Below are 20,768 nucleotides of genomic sequence, written 5' to 3'. Positions count from 1 at the left end.
TAAAATACATTTATGTTTGATAGAATTTGAGTTTTAGTGTACTTGTATTTTTAGGCAAAAATATGGAAACACTGAACAGCTATATATCCCACAGTGCACCACGGTGAAGTGAAAGCAAGACATCCGGATTACGTGTTTTGCGAAAGTGTGGCGTAGAAAAAAGCGTCAAACTCCAGATTTTGTAGAATTTCAGCATTTTCCCGGTGTTCTTGACGGTACGGTTGCAACATGAGGTGGCATCAAGGTCCCATCCCTGCAGCTATCGGAGAGGCAAAGCAGAACAACGCCGTTTTTGTCATCTACGTCGAAGGTTATTTTTGTTTCCTTGTGTTGTGGGGAGGGGGGCGGTTTATATTTCTCGACGTGTACTAAGATCATATCACAGTATGGTACTGATATGTTGTAATATCGGAGACTCAAAGTCTTCAAAACTACATTATTGTATTTTTATAGAATTTGCTTGTCGTTGCATTAATATATTTCTTATTATTTGCCGGTGGAATTAAGTTATATAATTGCCCACGCATGCAAAATATGGGAACGATTATTTCGCTTTCAAAGAAATGTTTCAAGTTATGTAACAGGAAAAATTTACTGGTCGTGTAGTTGCATAAGTGTGAAGACATCCTCAAATTACGTAAGAGGAGAGCATAGCAGAGCTATTGTAAATTATTGTACACTCAACACTGTCCCCAAAATGCCCAACTGTCCGATACTAATTAGATTATACCTTCCTCAAACTAAGATAAGAAGGCTGCTAAATAAAACGTATAGCGGGTTGTACAGTGGGTCCGGGCAATCTGCACCCAAGCTCTTGTGAGGGCTGTTGTATACAAATTATTACAATGTAATATTAAACAGCAGCCCTCACAACAGCTAAAAGCTATAAGTATAACGTATATAACTGTTACTTGTATGTAATGGAGATATGTCCACCAAGAGCTATCTTTACTACAGCCTTTGTTTCCCATAGTGCAATGATATCAACGGTGCCACAAATGACAATATTTCCTGTTGTTTTTCCTTAACACATCAGGTGAGGATGACCTGTCCAAATCGATGACAGCGACCTGGGAAGATGGGACAGTAAAGAAGGCGTGTCAGGAGGCGGGGTTTGTCGGCATGAAACTCACAGCAAACAGGTCTGTTGGGACACAATTTGTTGCCTTAATGTTTTTTATCTTTAATTTGTTTAATTATTTTACAAGCTTAATCAATGTTAAATGATAAATTGTGATTTGAAGTAACACCACATTTTGTATCGCCGAGACTCGTGTCTTTGTATCATCAAGACCCAAAGCCTATATCACATATCCAGACCGGAAGTGTGGCATCAGCAAATGGTCAAAGGTGCCTGGCAGTCGGTATCGGCCCCTGTCTCGGTTGAGGGAAGGTTGGTGAGCTCTGATTCCCAAGCACCTTTGACCCATTGCCGATGTCACACTTCCGGTCTGGATGTGGGATATAGGCTTTAGGTCATTCCAACTTGATAAGGATGAGAGGACTGATCGAAAGCTTGTTGGGAAGCGGATTGTTTTGTGTACGAATGTAAAGTTTAAAATTGTAACATAATGTTGTAACTGTTGTTATTGCTACTCAATTACTCAATGCATTTCTTCCCTGTTTACCAACAGTGAGGCATGTGTGCAGTTTTCACAGATTTGTATCCTTTGACCTCAGACAGGGGGACATTTGTAGCTTTATATCATGCCATCTCCAGGATGGTATTTGTTGTGTAACAACTAGGTGATATAATCAGTGTGCTAAAAATAGAGCTGTGTAGCACATCCAGTATAATCATCTACTAGTAGTAGGTACAGGTCCAAAAATACAATGCTGGCGTACCAGTACTGGAACTGTATAGCCACAACACAACTCACAAATGAATGTGCACAGAAGAACTGCCAAAGTGGTCACTTGACACTAGACTTTTAGAACTACTAAAAGGAATTTATAGAACACAATATTCCTTCTAAACTTTAAAAAATTCAATATCTCAGGCCTTGAATTTGGAGACATTTTGTCAAGTTGTTAGCATCTAAGAAAATGCATTATGAATATAGTTTTCTTGTTGGCATCATGGTTTCAATTTTTTGTCTTTTTTTTTCAAGTTATGATTGAAAATAAAACCTCATAGTTCCGAATAATGTTTCCTAGTGTTCGTGGTTGGGAAAAATTTATAGATCCTCTGTAATACTAGTAATAGGGTCATGTCTAGCACAAGTAAACATTTTGTTGTAATCAATTCAAACATGCTTTCTTCCATTTTCCTTAAGTAATTGGTGATCCACCATTATTTTGAACAAGTAATAGGGTATAGGTACAGGCCCAGACCTGTCTCTAAACCCCTGTACCTGTGCCTGTATACATGTACTTGTTTCTTTACCTTTATCTGTACGATGTACCTATCTATCTAGAAGTTGTTGTTAAGCTTTACAGTTCTAGCTAGAAAATGCACCTCAATATTTAGACTTTTGTTCATCTCCATGTAAATTTACCAGTGGCATATGATGATATCAATGCTGGCCAAGGAGTACAGCTGGCCAAAGGGAGTCATCAGCTTCCAGTAGCCAAACACACTCCTTGGCCAGATTCACTCCTCTGGCAGCTTTTAATACTATCAGCCACCATAGGTTCTGCTTGGAGATTAGAAGTCAAAGAAGTCAAGGAAACTTTATTAGCATAGTAGACTTCATAGTGACATCATGACATGATCAGAAACAGTTGCTTAACATACAATATTAGATTTAAAAGCGGTAAAAACATTACGGACAAGAATGCAAGGATACCAACATTTAAAACTTAGACTTTTGTATCCCTAATGTAACATAGTAGTGCTGCTATATTGTGAACACCTTAACCCCATGATCCCAGACCCTGTAGTTTGTATCCCTTCCACATTTTTCATTGGAGACAATGGAGTTCCACTGGAGGTGGTGGGAGGCAGTCTGCCTGTCAATCAGTTCTTGGAGAGGATTCAAAAAGTCATCCAGGTTTGTTGTGTTATTTCTTAGTTAGATATTAATCAGCCATTTCTTTTCAAAGGAAAATAAGAGAGGGAAAGTAAGAGTAATTCATATTTTGAAGGTTGTTAGAACTTTTGATTTTTTTAAGGGAAACATAGTAAAAATCCTTTTTTTTAAATCTTGAAACTTTGGAGTGGTTTTATTCTTTTTTGGTTTTCATGGTGACCTTTCAACATCAAATTCATTACACTGAGAATATGCATTTTCAATGTACTGTCACTGTTTTACAAACTTGCTTGAAGCACAAATTTAAGATACTGCAAAATTTCTCTGACCACAAATTAAGGTCACCAGGAAAGTAAATGAATTTACAGTAAGAGCTCGAGGTTTTACCTGTCAATAGTAATGTTAACGTTATAATCATTCTGTTGTCACTTGAAAACAGCTCCACCAGAACAAAGACCAGGTGGTCCCCCCTGCACCAGCACCAGTGGTCGAGACCCCTCCACCCCCTCAGCTACAGGAACCTACACCCCCCACCCCCTCCCAGCCTGAGGTAGCTCCTCCCATGGGGAGTGGGGACTCTGAGACAGTCAAGGACAAAACAGAAGAACCTGCTCAGACAGAGAAAACAGAGGAAAAGGCTAAAGAAAATACTGATAGCGCAGGTAATGCTCGTTGTTATAGTTATTGGTGGGCAGTTACTCCCTATTTGGGTCCATGGGCTGAATTGAGAGTAGCTTACAATGGGCAGGGGTAAATTGCATGGGTCTGCAGTGGCTGCCTTTCGAAAGTGAGATTGGAAACTCTATTGAGGTCCTATTGAGAACCTATTGAGGTCAATACGACAGCAAATGCAACCTCAATATGACAGCAATTGCCCCAAATGTGGCCTGGACTGTAGGCTTTGTTTGGGTGTTCACCCTTGGTTGGAGTGCCATGCTTGTGTCATCTTTGTTACATGGTATTAATCAGCATAGACTAGCATGTGATACCGGTATAGTAACAGGCATGGGTAAGAGAACCTAGACAGAAGATCTTGCCCCTCACAGCACATGGAAGTGAATGATCATGCCTTTTTTCATTGTTTTTACTTTCAAACAGGCACTGTTGTTGAGGACGGCCCTGCAGAACCATCGACCTCTGAGGCCGCAGCTGTCTCAACAGAAGAAGAAAAACAGAAGAAGTTAGAGAGGTGTGTTTTACATTGTATGATAGATATTAAGTTGATATCACAACTCCAAAAGTTGGTTCAGACAATTGCTTCACATAATGCAAATTATCTCAAGATTGAAAGTTTGTATGTACAAATTGCTTTGGCTGCCATGCAAATCATCCTGCTATCTTACATGCTTAGTTTGGACAACACCTCAAATACTGACACAACTGAGAGGATGGAAAGGTTGGTACCACTTCTTTAGGGAGGGGAGGGCCATAAGAAATAATTGATGACAATGTCATCAACTTAATTGACTATTTATTTCATTGCTCTTGTTAATCAAATCTTACATCTAACATGTATGTAACTGTAGAATTTTGCTTTATTGGATTAAAACGGCTTCTTTTTCTCCACAGGGCAAAGAGACTGATCGAGGAAAGAAGAGAAGCAAAGAGACAAGAAGAAATTGAGGTACACTTTTTTACAAGCTTCTGTAATCAAATTTTTATCAATATATGAAGAAAAACCTTATATGATTGTTCTAATATCCAGTATTGTTAATTAAGTACACTGTTACTTTTTGTAAGGAGGAAAACAGTATGGCTTCCTGATTGGATTAGAACTGACCAATCATATTACAGCACTGCCTTACAGCAGACCAATCATATTGCTCCATTGTTTAAAAATTGGCCAATCATATTGATAGAAATAGCCTAATCATATTGCACTGGAAATTGGCCAATCATATTGTACCATTGAAGAGAAATTGTCCAATCACATTCTACCATTGGATAGAAATAGGGAAATTATATTGTACCATTGGATAGAAATAGGCCAATCATATAACACCTTCGGGTAAAAATTGGCCAATCATATTGCACCATTGTTTTTGAACAGGCCAATCACAGTGGCCGGCAACAGTCCAATCATATTGCACAATTACTCTGCACTGAGAAACTGAATTTTTATCCTGTAGGAAGAGAAGAGGAAGGAACAAGAGAGGCGTCGGCAGGGTCAGGAGATGGTGAAGGCCAGACAGACCACGCAGGAGAGACAGGCCAAGGCTCGGGCTGAGGAGATCAGGAAAGTAAGACACTTTCTCATTCCTGTAAGACTAAAGTTACATTTCCAAATCTGGGCCGGGCCTGGCCAGGCTGTTTGTGGAAACGAAAAATTGTATATGTAGAAATATACACAAATAGTGCCCATGATTATTCTCTTTACATCTTGTGTAGTTTGGTGTCTATTATATCACACTTTTCATTTCTGAAAGCTGCCAGGCCGGGCCCTGGTTTGCAAAAATGTGATGTAGGCCTTGTCGGTACAAAATGGACAAAATGTTTGCAAGTACTACTGACAATTTTAGCTATTATCTCCGAGAAGGAGGCACACCTCTGTCAGGGGTACTATGTTTGGTTGTATTTGTGTGTATGCACCTATAACTCAAGATCTTTTTGATGGATTTTTTAAAATGTTGACATGTGGGTAGTTATTGAGGTCCTGACAAAACTGTACGATTTTGGCCACTATAGGAGTATTTTCAGGTCCTTCAGCTTTACAGACTAATACCCAAATCTTGATAGTGGCATGACATATGTACAGCCCATTGTACTCACGGTTGCTTGCCTAAATGCAGCCTGTGTCATACAAGGTCTCGTTTAATACCATGTCCGATAAAGGTTAAAGTCCACCCTTGTTTTAGGCAAAGGAAGAGGAGAGATTGGCCAGAGAGAGGGTAAGGGAACAGATCGCGAGGGATCGCGAGGAGCGTGCAGCAAGGTACAAGCAAGAAAAGGAAGAGAGAGAGCAGGCACAGCTGGTTAGGGAACAGGAGAGGGCTGCAGAGGAGGCCAGTAGACAAGCTGCTAGAAGGTAGGAGTTTCACTAGGGGTATATACTTAGGGTGAATGGTGTTCAGCACCAAGGACAGGTATGTTAGTGTGTGTAGGTGTGTGTGTGCGAGTGTGCGCTTGGAAGAGCCATGTTAGTTTATGTGTATGTAGATAGTATTCAGCACCAGGGACAGGCATATTAGTGTTTGTGTGTGTGTAGATGGTGTTCAGCACCAGGGACAGGTATGTTAGTGAATGTATGTGTTTGTGTGTGTGTGTGTGTGTGTGTAGATAGTTTTCAGCACCAGGGACAGGCATATTAGTGTGTGTGTGTGTGTAAAAAGTCACTGTGTATGTGTGTGCACATAGATAATGTTCAGCACCAAGGACAGGAATGTTAGTGTGTGTGTGTGTGTGTGTGTGTGTGTCCTTCTTCTAAAGGAAAATGTATACCAAATCCATGTACCAAAAGAGCCTACCAAAGAGCACCCAGAATTGTTCCTTGTTCTCCCAGTGAGTTTGCGAGGCTCCAGTTCCGTCTGCCTGATGGTTCGTCTGTCACCAACACCTTTGCTTCCAGCGACAGTCTGGAGACTGCACGACAGTTTGTAGCTGAGGTGGGTAAAAAATTAAGGGTTATTGACCCGCCCCAAGGTGTATATCGCGTGATAATGCCTGGTCCTTTGCTATAACCATCAAATGAAACCATCGACTGAGCGAAGCAAACAAGGTGGTTTTATGAGGTGGTTATAGCAAAGGACCAGGCGTTATGACACCATATACACCGAGGAACAGGCGGGTCATTAACGCTATTATCATATAGCCTACCCAAACTTGCAAACTCATGCATGATGCATAGATCCCTTGGTACTAGACGTGTGAATTGCTTCAGTTGTAATAACAGCTGTCTATTTGTCCTTGCAGCACCTTCAGTTGCAGAGTTTCGCCATGGCGACCACGTTTCCACGGCGACAGTTCACAGATGCCGACATGGCGTCCAGCTTGATGGATCTGGGCCTGGCTCCCAGCGCTGCTCTAGTCGTGTTGCCTGTGAGTCGAAAATACAACCATCATTTAGGCCACACTGACTTAATTTTACGAATGACATTCTCTGGAGACCTCAAAACTAATGTGTAAAAAATAAAAGTCCAAGTTAAAAAAAATGCCAGTAAACCATTGGACTAAACATCCAGTCCATTTTTTCCCAGGCTTGGTTTGTCTCATGTTCACCTCCAGTAAGACTGTAAGAGACAATTGTCACCGCTTCAATAATATTTTTATGGCAATTCTTGTTTAATGAGGGGAACAAGGGTGCTGTGGCCCCATACCCTGACCATGTGCCTCCTTACCCTGGAGAGCAGATCCTCTGGAAAGCATAAAATCCAGATTGACCAGGGATGCTATTGGGTCACATGTGGCTACAGATTTGTTTTTGAGAAACAGGTGAAAATCAATGCGTTCGTGGATCTTATCCATAATTTTAAGTCAGTGTGGCTGTAGGAATATACATATAAAACTGTGACTATTAATCTGGTATTTTGACAAGCCTTATTTTGATTTTTTTCCTTCTGTTTCTGTGTGTGTCTGTGTTATCCAGTCCAAGCCTCTAAAGGAAAATGTTGCACTGTCCCCAAATGGTCCTTCTGAAGCTGTTACCTTCCAGGTCTGCTATTTCTGCTTTTTTACTCTGTACAGCATTTGCTTTTCCTGTCTTTCTCTTTGTGTAGTACACTGTTGCTTTGCTTGTGTATTTGTCTTTTTTTCACCACAAATAGAAGATTAGGGGGAGAGCAAAATACTTTGTTCCATATTCATGTCTCTCTTGTAGGTTAGAACAGGTAGATCCATAGTGCTGTAGTGCAGGTCAGGAGTTTGAGTCACTGTTATTGTTGATCACCTGACTTGATCACAAGTAAAAAGGGCTACAATCTTAAGGATGGAACCTTAAGTATTAGCCCACTATAGTTGTTTCCCAATATTATCAACTTGAATATGTTTCTTTTATGTCTCCACAAGTACCGTGTACCTTTTTTAAAATCTTTGGTATGACTCGGCCGGGGATCGAACTCATGACCTCACAAATGCAAGGCGAACTCTCTACCCGCTCGACCATTGCAATGGTGCACTAAGAGCAGTAATTTTTTTCTATAGGCCAGATCAGGTGCATCCATAGTGTCATCAGGTGGATCAGGAGGAATCATGGACATGGTGTGGCTGGTTCTGAGTCCCCTGGCTGCCCTGTGGAGGTTTCTGCATACCTTCCTGTTTGGTACGCCCCAGAACCCCAGCCGACCGGCAAACACACCACAGCCCCCACCCAGGCAAGAACAGGCCACGTTTTCAAACTCACCAACAGGGTAAGTGCTGCACACACACACATACAAATACATGATGCAGCGCGGCGCATTCCGTATTACTTGAGGTACATGTACCAGCCCAACCACAGGTAGAATTGCCCAAAGACCAAAGGATGACCCGACCCACAGGAGTTCTCGGACTGTGGACCGTGGAGAATACACAGTGTTGTATTTTTGTCATACCCAGTGGAGAAAATACATGTTTCAATGTGAAACCTGCCAGAAGTTGAGAAAATGTGATGTCCTCAAATGAAAGCAATTCCAGTGCCTTAACCAAGGTATTCAAATTTTTTACTGTGCCGTACTTGATTTATTCAATGGAAGTTCATGTGAACTTTACAAGTGCTGATGCCAAGGTTTCAGGACAGGACTTGTACCTGTACCTGAACCATACTGGTGTCTGTAGAAATGAAACATGAAAGGACAGTTAACAGAATGTGTACTTGGGCTTTAGGTATCTCATACATGGAACCCATCAAAGATGGGGCTGATTTCAAAGCAATTGTACAATATTTTATATCTTTTTCTAGCTCTAGAATTGTATTTTTCCAGTTCCTTAGTTGGCCCCAAAGGTTACGTGATTCTGAGGAAATGAATATGGAATAACAGTGCCATATGTTGCATAAATTATTTGTATAATGTTGTTTGTTTGTGCATTGGTGAGGTGAAGAGACGTAGAGTGCAGCACCTTTTTAAAAAAGCTCTCTTGTTTGTACAGTGGTGAGGTGAAGAGACGTAGAGTACAGCCGGAGGAAGATGTTCCTCGGGGAGTGTCCAAGCGAGAGGGGAACGTCATCCGGTTCTCACCGCAACAGGACCCCGACGACGACCAGAACACGTACAACGGCAACTCCACCCAGCAGATGTGATCCTAACAGCTGTCAATCAACACACACAGTTGTCAATCAATGTTTGGCTCTACCCATGTGTCAATCAAGTTCAGGCTCAACCAATCATATTTCAAGTGAAAGCATTTGTGGATGCCAATATAAAAAAAAATGTTTATCTACTTTTTGCATGGTAAGGAATTGAAAAAGGGATTTGGAAGGATGATTCAATCAATAGTAAGAAAAAAAGGATTTCACCCAAGGCTATGATAAGAATGGGGAAAGTTTATATAAGCTTTATCTACATGAAGGTGTATAGCTAACTTAACATTGTTTAAAGTGTTCAGGTCACGTAGATGTACCAAAGGTGTGAACATTGTAAGTATTCTATGGAAAGTTTAAGCTGAATATACAACATGCAATGACCAATGTCAGTGACACTGTCTGTACCAGTTGAAATTCTACTTGCATCTCTATTTGTTACCATGTTGTTGTAGATTGACTCAAGTTTGAGCTGACTAAATTTTGTAGTTGGAGGGGAAAGAAGGCATTCAAAGTGTTTTATTCTCGCAGTCAATGCAATAGTAATTCATTGGTTGGGCTGTTCAGCACACAAAGCCAGGGCTGGCCAACTAGCCTGTGGCTATTACAAAGGGCTAGCCCTTCTGACAATACAAATGGAATTTGACATGAACAGAATAACATCAAAAAACAATATCCTATGTGAATAAAATTAATGTACATAAATGGTGTAGACTAGGCATGGGCATGATGTACCCGTACAAAACCATTTTTCTTGTTAAACTGGTATAGAAAAAACGGACCTGAAAAATCAGTTGACCGGTTTGAAAATTGATATACAATGTACTATACTGGCAGACATTCACATGTTTTAGGGCTTACAGGTCCAAGAAAAAAACGAGGGAAATAGAGGAGAGTTGTTAGTTATTTTTATCAAGTTTCTACAGTAAAACTTGGTCTTAGACAGAGACAGTTAGTGTTGTTTACATGAAGATAGGGTTTTAAAGCACCAATGGATGTTGAATACTTACCAAACAGAATTATTTGTAGCGAAATGGACCATTGTTTTGAGTATCACCCATTCACAAGTTTTCACAGATAATTAGGTCCAGGTTCAGGTCTGGACTTGGATCTGATCCTCTGGACCTGGACCGTACCTGGACCTGAGTTTTCTGTACCCGGACCCACTCCTAGTCTATACTATCCAAAGGTACACATGCTAGTCGATGCTACAGGTCTTTTACTGAATTTCCTGAATGTTAAAACTTTGAATAATTTACGCACATTACAATACTCCCAAAAATGACAGGTTGGCAAGAGACTTTTCTTTACTTTACTTTACAGAACCTTTACTAAATGATGTTTCAAATATATTACGTTAAGTTGTACAATATTTATATCAAAATGTTGTTAGATTGGATTACAAAATGCACAATTCAGAATTTAAGATCTTGTGCTTTTACAGTTTAATGTACATTAAGTTATAGACCAATGCAATCTAATGTTAATTGAAATAAAGGAAAAGTTAAATACGTATAACTGGCAGAATAAACTTTCATCTTAATAGTAATGTTAATTGTTACCTTTCTAAAGCTTTCAGTACAAATGTGTAGTGTTATTATGATTTTTTAGTGTCAACATATCACAAAGCATATTCAGTTCAGTATTATTGAAATTTCCCTACTGAATGTAGCATATTTCGGTGTTAAGAAAAGAGGTATGAGTACAATTAAGCCTCTTGGAACATAAAATAAAAGATACGAGACTGAATTCTTAAAGTTTGTTTCTAAGCACTAAGTTGGTTGTTAATAGAACATTATGACAGTTGATGATTTACTAATAGGCATTGTGTTTAACGCTAATGAACTGTTGCCTTTTGAAAGTGCCTAAATGCATAACGTCACCTGTTACTTCTTTGGTTACAATGTATCTTTTGTCAATTTTGCCATCAAATTTGGTATAATAGCTATAGTCAAGCCTGTTTAATGTTGCATGGATTTTCAAAGACGACAAAACATTAACACAAACATTTCTAAAAGGCTAAGGGAATTAATTCACCAACAGGTGAACATGCATAACATCATCTGCCCCCCAAAAGAAAAATGACACTGCTTGAAAGATATGGTCGTTCTATGTGAGGTTGAATTGAGCCTCAATAACAGAAGCAAGTATTCTTGGTCTATAGATGATATTTTTTAAATAATGCGACATAGTAAAGCTCATAGTGAAACAACTTTTGAAGACATAGAGCACAAAATCCCGATTCAAGGTCAAAGAAAATGTCATAAAATTACTCTAAGAATCATAAGCTGTATGACTGAACCTTAAAAAGTTTTACAAATTTTCTTGTAGACAATTATTCTCTGGTAGACATTTACACCAATGATTACGTAGACGACATAACTTTGACAACATTTCCTAATTGCTAATGGACTAAATTTTCAAACAGGTCAACACGTTAACGGTCGTTCATGACGTCATCTGTCCAAAGTTCAAGACGCCCAGGTACCATATGGTACAGGGATCGTGACGTCACTAGGTCACCTGCACCGCAAATAACGACCTTGAAACATTCTACCCTTACGAGGCCACGCACTGACTTTCCTCAACTCTGTCCAGAATCCAGATTCTATCGTACGACGGCCAGATCCTATCGTACGATGGCTTACAACGGGAAGGCGATATCGGGGATCGGGTGGACTCTCGTAGCTCTCGGTACAATTAACATCATTCTCGGGATCACGGCGGTTGCCATGTTCGCAAGCAAGGACAGAGCTCCCGTGGCGCATCTGATCGGTGCTCCTATCTGGAGCGGAGCGTTCGTACTAGCCACCGGGGTGGTAGGGGTGTTCAGCGGAAGAAAGCCTACCAACAAATGTTGGATTGTGGCCCTTCTTGTTATGGGAATCTTGGCTATCATATTGGCTGTTACGTGCTTCAGCTTCGCAATCATTGGAGCTGTCGTGGATGAAGGACAGTGCTACAACTACGTATACGGTGGAGACGATCAACACGGTGGCATCACCATCATACCTTGTGGACCTTCTGTTGTCGCCCTACACGCTACGAATGCTATTCTAGCTTTTGTTGAGGTTGTGTTGGGGTTTGTGGTGTCCATTATGTGTTGTTGCGGTTGTTGTGGCCTGCCTGCATCACAGGGTAACAACGCTGCCCCAACGGTTCTGTACAATCAAGGTGCAGTACCTGGCGGTTTCGTAATGATGCCCACTGGCGCTGTTGGAACTCAACCTATAGGAACTCAGCAGATTTTCATCGCTCAGGATCCAAACGGTGCACAGGTGCCGGTACAGGTGTATTACACAGGAACTCCACAGCCGTATCACCTGCAGTATGCACCTGCGACTACAGGAGGCGCAAATGCACCGCCCGCAGAAACTCAAGTAGATGGAGCGAATTAATGTTTAACTAAACATTAAATTTGCTTGTTGTAGTTACAGACAGGATGTTTGAACACCGATTCAGTCCGTTTGCTGTGTTATTTCATACCGTTCGTTCAGGTGTGCACGTACACCATGTATAATTGGGAAAATTCATACACTGGACGGTGTTTGTTTGTCAATTTGTGTTGTGTTCGCCCCCGGCTGTTTTTCTGACGCGTTTTATGTGTTTTTTATAAGGATTTCTGTATTGCGCTTTTTTTTGACTGGAAGACATAAAGAAAACAGCACAAAATAGAAAGCCCGATAAAAACGCATAAAACATTTTTAAAAAGCCGTAGCCGAACAACTGCTTGGGGAGTAGTTTTAGGTTGTGTCTTGCAGTAACGCAGTGCTAGTGCTAGCATGCTTTAAATTGTAAACTTGAATACGTTTTTTTTTTAAGAAATAACTTTTGTGCTAGTGTCTTATACCTCACGTATTGCTTAGCCTTACTAGTGTATTGCTGTGCGTTGAGTGCCACTAATATGGCAACGTTAACATAATTGTTTAAATCGCACATTCAAGTACAAGTTTATGACCGCCCACATCATTAAAGGATGACAACAATTCTGAGATACATTTTGTACAATTCACCACATATGGTTTTACAAGACGAAAGGAAGATACTTCTCCGTTACTTAACTCGCGAATGATTTTGGAAAGGAATTGATTTTAAACAGGAATTGTCCGAAGAAATATCTCAAGTAATGTTTCTATGACACAGCGTCTATACATGCTCGGTCATACTTGCATGGTCTGTAGTTGAATTTGCAAGAATATACTAGACTAAGTATAGCTAGCTATCTGTGAATGTTCAGAATGTCAGTTTCATTGCTGTTGTCAATCATAACTAAGAATAAAGAATGCAAATAAACTCTCAGTTCACAAACTTTGTGATCTCTCCTCAACTACCCTTAGAATACACCCCCTTAACTTAATTTTATTGATGACATCCTCTGGCCTGGAGACCCCAAAACTAATGAGCGCGGGCGAAAAGAAAAATCCAGCCCCAAATGCTGCTAAACCACAGGACTAAATATATATGGTTTGTCTTATGTTCACCTCCAGTAAGACTGTAAGTCGCCATTTCAAATATGTTTATCAATGATTGTTATTCTTGTTAAAAAATAAAATAAAGAAGGTTAAAGGGTGCTGCGGCCATATGCCCTGACCATGTGTCCCTTACCATGGAGATCAGATCCTCTGGCAAGCATGAAATTCTGATTGACCAGAGATGCTATTGGGTAACATGTGACCACAGTTTTTTTTAGAACAGGCGAAAATCAATGCGCGCGCGGATGTCAATCATAAAGTTAAGTCATTGTGACCTAATGTTTATCTGGTAGCCCTCGTATTTGAAATCCACCTGTAAATATTTTGGACAAGTAACAACAATCGTTCTGATTGTAACGTTACGTTATTATGCTAACGGAACCGCTTAATAATTGTGTATTACAAAGCACAATCAGTGCGTCATAAATTGTATGATATTCTTGGATGGATGTACATTACATACATAAGAAATAAAAAAAAAGTTTTGTGACATTGCGCCATTAGCTAGCCGGTTCGCTTTAAAAAGTGTCGCCAATCTGTCTGAATCTAACGTAAACGTAGCGCATATGCGCATGCATCCAATCATTGCGCTCTGCGGGAACACACCATGCAATTCTGTTATTTCCTGCCAGGGGACGTAGCTACACGAAAAACAAGTCGGACGACTGTTTTTTTTTCCGCCCCCAAACCGGACTGGATTGGTTTTTCCGCAGTCCGGACTGGACATTTTTTTTAAAACCCGGCCTTACTTACGAAATGGAATCGCCCGATGACCTCTATGCGACTCTATATGGTAACCTGGTTTTTGGCACTCAAAACAAGTTCATGACCTCTAAGTTCAAGGTTGACTCAATGACTGACACGTACAAGGATGCTCCGCACTAAGCATTGCCAGTAGTGAGGCCCCATTACAAGCTGCATGCACAGTTTCTAGGTACAGTCGTAAGTATCATATGCTTGTTTCCCACCTTTTAACACATAGACATAGATATGGTGCAGTCGTACACTATGACCTGTTGCATATATGCTGTAATGTTATGAACAGTCCGAACGATGGACGCAAAGCTACTGCTCACATACTGGCCTCGTTTCTCGTGCATTTTCTAGCTTTGAAACGGCCCACGGGGCATGTGGGATCGTTCCAAATGTCGTCTATAATCAGACTCTGAAGTTTCAAATCAAAGTGATATCATATCGCCAAAGATTCAGTGCAGTTTGATCTTAGGGGATTTCGATTCCATGCAGAATATGTTGTGTGCTCCTATTTTTAGTCTCTACTACACGCTATGTGCACTGCCAGGGTTACAACGTACAACCATAATGTGGTACTCAAGTTACGATATCAATGTTAACGTTAGATGTTGTGGGGAAAATACTGTAGTAAAGATGAGATAGGCAGTCGCATAAAAACACGTCCCAAAACGTTTTACATTTTCTCAACAAAACACACAAACAATACAGTAAGATTAGGGGGAGGGGCATGTGGCCTGGGTCAAAGTACGTATTTGCACATGTGCAGATGTACATTTAGCAACAGTCGGTACAAGGGTCAGGGACTAGGGACACAATCTTTGAACCAGTGGTGTAAACTATATGTTGAATTCAGCATGTATATGTTTTCATATATTAGTCCATGGGCCAGGTCCCCAAAAATGGCAATTTGGTACCAAACAAAGGGACAAAGGGTGACTTTAGTTTTTTGAAAAGGTTGATTCCTCTATATATATCTGCTTGTTGCTCATTTTGCATATGTTTATATGTTCATATATATGTAACGGGCCCGTTATATGTATATAGGTGTAGATTAAGACATTAGCAAAGTCGCTGTATTTTTCTTGTGCCAATAAAGATTTTTCTGTAACGGTTGATGACCATTAGGCAACAGCAACAGCAAGGAAATTATATGGATGACATCATCTAAAGACTCCAAGTCTAATGCAAAAGGGCGAAAAAAAGATGGGTAAAATACAGGATACATTATAGTATTGTACCTAATTTTGTTCGAAAATGTAGATCACAAACGTTGTAGCAAGAACTTAAGTAAAAATAACATGATCTTTTCTTCCTCTATCTAAGAAGTGCAAACGTAACAGAACTTTGGCAGCCTAGTTTTAGCTGTCAACTAGATTTAGGGCTACCATATGCACCGGTGTCACATCTACAACCACTGAACTGGTGGCACTCCCACAATGCTACCACACGACATATTTTCAAATTTTCAACGTTTCCTCGGCATGTTGACCATCTCTGGAAGAAATAGAATTTCTTTGTTTTTTTTTCTCCCGAAACCAGCCATGTCATCCAAAAAATTCACTTGATGTGGCCTTATGTCAAATTATGACGTACAGTACGTTGCGCCTGCGTTGTAGATCAGGGAATTGGGCGATGTGTTTGTGTGTTACGTTTCTTTTTTTGGCTACGCCTCAGGGGCTAGCCTAATAGTATATTGTGCGTCCGTTTGACAAGAATTCCCAAAATTCCAGAGGTATGTCAGGAATTTGTCCACGCCTGAGTAGTTGCATCATCCCTTTAGGGGGGAACAACTCAGGAATTTTTGGTTGACGGATCTTCATGATATTTGGAATGTATATAGCTTCAGAGATGCCTTACATGATTATTTATTTTACTTACACTTCAATTTTTCCTAGAAAAATAACGACAGTTGTATTTTGTTGTTCCATTGTGTAATTCATTTTCTTGTTATATTCATATCTACTTTTCTTTAGAAACTGAAATACCCAAGGACACCATGAAGGTCGTGGTGGTTGGCGCGGGAATTGTGGGATTGTCCTCAGCCCTGCGTATCGTGGAGGATTGTGGGACGGCAGGGTTGAAGATGACTGTCATGGCCGACAAGTTCTCTCCGAACACGACTAGTGACGTCGCTGCTGGGATTTGGTGCCCACCGAGAAGAAAAATGACAGAAAGAGAAATGTAAACAAAGAAGTCTTTTATCTAACAGTAGATAGAGTGAAGATAAGTAATTGATCATGTAACCACTACACACATTCAGAAACGTTAACTTAACTTAACTTTGTGCAAACTTAGGAAGAGGTATAACGTTAAAGGAGGCCATATACATCAGGGTACTCCAGCCATCACTCAAAAGAGACGGTGGGCGTTATAAACTTTCTGGCACGTTTGACCAATTGCTGACGTCACGTATCCGCAAGATCACGTGTTAACAAGATCAATTGTCTGTAAAGTTTACGTTCTGAAGTGATTTGTCATAAGACAGTGGTCGTTGAAAATTTAATCCGTGTATACCTTTGTGTTGGAAGAACGTTTAGCATTGTACTATGTTTGCATTTGCTACCAACACAAATGAGCTCGCATGACACGTTGTGAAACATCTTATTCTAATACAAAGGTGTGATAGCACAGCAACAAACTGGCGATATCTTTAGATTAGTACATTCTGCGAAACTGTAGGGTTTTCCTGTAAGTTAAACATACAGATAAGTATTTGGCACCGTGAAAAATTTTAGCCCAGCGAACATGAATATGAATCCTGCAGTATAACATGCAGTATGTGACTTATTTAAGATTGTACGATCAAATATCTCTTCATTTTTCAATAGACGAACGTGCATTTAGCTAACCTGTCCAGAAAATCTGACACTTGATCTTTATACTCTTTCTATAGGCAGTGGTTGAAGTGGTCCCAAGAGTACTTAACCAGTCTGCTGAAGACCCCGTACGCACCTGAGATAGGTGTGTTCCTTCAGTCGGGTTGGATCGTCTGGATGCATGCAGATTTTCAGGTGGGACATTTAGGACTTTTCTTCTTTATGAATGATTCAGTTTATTGCAATTTCATTCTTGGGAAAGAAGCGTTTCATTCTTGGGAAAGAAGCGTTTAAGTTTTTTTACTTACTTTCTTGGGTTGCTCACTATCTATTAATATTTCTGCAGGATCCTGATTGGAAGGACCTCGTCCAAGGATACCGTCATCCAACCAAATGGGAATTAACGCACCTGTTTCCGGAGTACAAGTAGGTTAATAAAGAAGTTTTTTAAAATAATTTTTGTAGGTCATTATAGGTGATAAGGACGTTAACAGCGTTATTGTTTGTTATAAATTTAGTTAAACATTTGTAAGTTTCTATCTGCGCTATTGGCGTTATCTCTATCATACATGTTATAGGCAAAATTAGCAGTTTTTATTTTCTTCTTTGTAGGGACGGATTCTTCTGTACCACCTTTATGTTGGAGAGCAGGCTTTTCCTCCCATGGGTCACCAACAGGTTTGTACTATTTCTTCTGATACTCTTTATATCACCAGTTTCTTTAAATTTTTTATATAAGGTTTATGCATGATATCTGTTCTGCTTTATACCTACAGGTTAAAGGACCGAGGAGTGAAGTTTGTAGAGAGGAAAGTCCAGTCCTTAGATGAGGTATGATCGAACATTTAGAAATATATAGATAACGATTTCATCAATCATGTGCTAACACATTAATGATTTTTGGCGGTAATATCAATTGCTGCATGTTTCAATGAAATCATGTAAGGACTGTATCAGTATATATCACACCAGAGTAAATATTTTATAGTGTTCTGGATTTTATAGAATTAATGATGATGTTTGACACACTACTAACACAATGACGTCTTTCCGCTCAAGTTATCGTTGGACTATGACGTCATCATCAACTGTTCAGGCGTTGGAGCGCACGATCTGGTGGGCGATACCAAAGTCTTCCCGTCAAGGGGACAAGTTATGAGGGTAGGTCGAATTACGTGTATATCGAAAAGGCAAAGTCTTTAGAAGAAACAACATGAAATAAAAGTTTTCCTTTGTTGCATATGATTTTCTGATAGCTCATCTTTCAGTCAAAACTAATACCTTTATAAGTCCAACTTTTAACAAGTACAAACACACCACATACATTTTGAAAGAACCTTTGAATAGGTACCCCTAACGAGCTGAATGTAGCCATGAGGCATCAATACATGCTCTACCTTCATGCAATAACTTCTAACCTGTCTACAACTTTGGACCAGAGCCAAACCAGGCTTATAACTCTCCAAATATCTACCAACCTATCCGCCTTACATCCTAGCAGGCAGTCACTCTGTAGTATTCACGTAACAGTAGACTCACGCTTAGACTAACAACCAACCAACCAACCAACCAACCAACCAAACAAACAAACAAACAAACAAACAGCTGATTATTTCCAGGTGAAGGCTCCGTGGGTGAAACACTGGATGCTTCTTGAGGGAAAGCATTCCTACATCCCGGGAATTCCTTATATCGTTGGCGGGTGAGTACAAACAAACAAACAAACAAACAAGCAAACAAATAAACAATTGACCGAAATTTATCCATTTCATGTTCTCTCGTAACATGTTGCTTACATTGATTATGATGATGAGATTGACCAGTGTGCTCTCATTTAGAACATAGAAGGACTTTTTTTAGCTTTTGTGACCTCCGTGATTTGAATTTTGCTAACTTCGTCACGCCATAGATCTAACTCTACCCTGATTGGTGGGATCAGACAAGACGGAAGATGGGACTTGCACAATGACCCACGTGACACCGAGATGATTTGGAAAGGCGTCACGGCTGCATTCCCAGCGCTTAAGGTATGAAATGTAGACAATACAGTGAATGGTCAATGAAGTATGATTTGTTTAGAATGTCGTATACTGAAGAAACACATCAATGGCGGATCGAAATTTAAAAAAAAAAGGAACAGATCTAGAATTGTGCGCAAGATTGTGCGAATGATAGAATTTTGCTAGACTCGGTTTGTATTGCTTGTTAACAAAATTAACATGATTTAAGATTCTACAGAAAATAAGATTATAAATATCAATAGAAATATGTTCAATCGATTTCTGTCTATGCCGTAGGAATCAAAAACCACTTCCATTGGAAGACCCCAAAGTATGCAATGGACAGTATATATGATAGGAGTGTGACGCGTGTCATTCGTCACATTTAGCTTTGATTAATACAATTTCAGCAGTTTACTTTACACCTTTCTGTGTGTCTTGATATTGAATTTATATTTTGGATTTATTGAAAAAATATAATCTTAAACAGGATGCAGAAGTCCTAGAAGAGAAAACTGGACTCAGACCCATGAGGGAGAGTATCAGACTGGAAAGCGAGAAGAAAACGGATCCCTTGTCAGGAAGAAGTGTTCAGGTTCGTACTATGAATCAAGTAAGGCTATCGTCACAGCTCCAAACTGGGACCCGGCCGGGCTGTTTGTGGAAACGATAAATAGAAATGTACACGTGAAGATATGTACAGATACTGCCCACGACTACTCTCTTTAAGTCTTTGTATTATTGTGTCTTTCACATCACACTTTTCGTTCAAAATTGTCGTCAGCTCTTTTGCATTCTTTGTTAGGCTATTTAAGACCAGTTTCTCCCAGATCATTTTAGTGTCACTGACTAAAGACAGTGGATGCTATCTGAAACGTCTGACCGTTTCCAAAATCACATCCAGTTGCTTCAGTATCTTCTTTTTGGACTTTCTCTTAAGTAATGGGTACTCAAAAGAGAACGTAGCATGTACCATTTATATGACAAAGCATTGTGTTTGGGACCTCCGGAATGCAAAGCGAAGGAACAGTCTACCCACTGGATTTGAAAGTAAATTTATATTTCCATCGATATGTACATGAAGATTATGTGATATTTTCATATCTCTTTAGGTTATCCACAACTATGGTCATGGAGCCAATGGCATCACGTGGTCCCTTGGATGTGCCAAAGAAGTTGCGCTCATGGTGAAACAACTTCTGCAGGAAAAGAGCACCAAGTCCCGTCTCTGAACTCTATTGTTTATCAATGAATTATTATCTGTATCTATTAATTATTTTACAATCCATATAATATAATATATTATGATATAAGATGATTTACTTTTTTCAATTTCTATGAGTTGTTAAAATATCGGACAAACATATCACGGCGTATGTCACTCAAATTCTGAAAACAATGTCTACTGCAAAGTCTTGGTAGTCCTTCGTGGTCAAAGACGACTGCAAGTGCATTCTCAATAGTGACAGAATATATCATAGACTGCACAAAGTAGTCATTACTTGATGGTAAAGTAAAGATTTTATAGCAATACGGACAAAAAT

The 20,768-nt window shown here is 39.8% G+C and overlaps 3 protein-coding genes across 6 annotated transcripts; all 3 read left to right on the top strand.

The window, feature by feature from the left end:
• The first annotated feature begins 91 nt into the window (after positions 1–91).
• LOC118403273 (UBX domain-containing protein 4-like) lies at positions 92–10,932 on the top strand. Of its 3 annotated transcripts, XM_035801917.1 has the most exons (15): positions 92–310; positions 1,037–1,142; positions 1,635–1,663; positions 2,875–2,993; positions 3,412–3,634; positions 4,071–4,161; positions 4,324–4,368; positions 4,542–4,596; positions 5,102–5,212; positions 5,828–5,997; positions 6,472–6,574; positions 6,882–7,007; positions 7,555–7,620; positions 8,109–8,314; positions 9,033–10,932. In XM_035801917.1, the coding sequence occupies exons 1-15, from the start codon at positions 229–231 to the stop codon at positions 9,181–9,183; spliced, it is 1,683 nt and encodes a 560-aa protein (XP_035657810.1). In that variant the 5' UTR covers positions 92–228; the 3' UTR covers positions 9,184–10,932. The 3 variants fall into 3 exon arrangements, with proteins under 3 accessions (XP_035657810.1, XP_035657811.1, XP_035657813.1); XM_035801918.1 differs by lacking the exon at positions 4,324–4,368; XM_035801920.1 differs by lacking the exon at positions 7,555–7,620.
• A 727-nt stretch (positions 10,933–11,659) lies between these two features.
• LOC118432698 lies at positions 11,660–12,741 on the top strand. The gene has a single exon (XM_035844307.1). The coding sequence runs from the start codon at positions 11,823–11,825 to the stop codon at positions 12,579–12,581; it is 759 nt and encodes a 252-aa protein (XP_035700200.1). The 5' UTR covers positions 11,660–11,822; the 3' UTR covers positions 12,582–12,741.
• A 1,624-nt stretch (positions 12,742–14,365) lies between these two features.
• Positions 14,366–20,767, top strand: LOC118403292 (D-amino-acid oxidase-like). Of its 2 annotated transcripts, none has more exons than XM_035801946.1 (11): positions 14,366–14,589; positions 16,382–16,589; positions 17,302–17,419; positions 17,571–17,650; positions 17,837–17,902; positions 18,001–18,055; positions 18,284–18,385; positions 18,844–18,926; positions 19,134–19,251; positions 19,715–19,819; positions 20,337–20,767. In XM_035801946.1, exons 2-11 carry the CDS (start codon positions 16,405–16,407, stop codon positions 20,454–20,456), a joined length of 1,032 nt encoding a protein of 343 aa, XP_035657839.1. In that variant the 5' UTR covers positions 14,366–14,589; positions 16,382–16,404; the 3' UTR covers positions 20,457–20,767. The 2 variants fall into 2 exon arrangements, with proteins under 2 accessions (XP_035657839.1, XP_035657838.1); XM_035801945.1 differs by having other exon boundaries at positions 14,367–14,597.
• The last annotated feature ends 1 nt before the right edge of the window (position 20,768 follows it).

The sequence above is a fragment of the Branchiostoma floridae genome, chromosome 16, assembly GCF_000003815.2.
Source record: "Branchiostoma floridae strain S238N-H82 chromosome 16, Bfl_VNyyK, whole genome shotgun sequence".
In the NCBI taxonomy this organism is placed as follows: domain Eukaryota; kingdom Metazoa; phylum Chordata; class Leptocardii; order Amphioxiformes; family Branchiostomatidae; genus Branchiostoma; species Branchiostoma floridae.
Note: the sequence above shows the minus strand (reverse complement) of the source record. Positions and strands in the feature narration are given on the sequence as shown.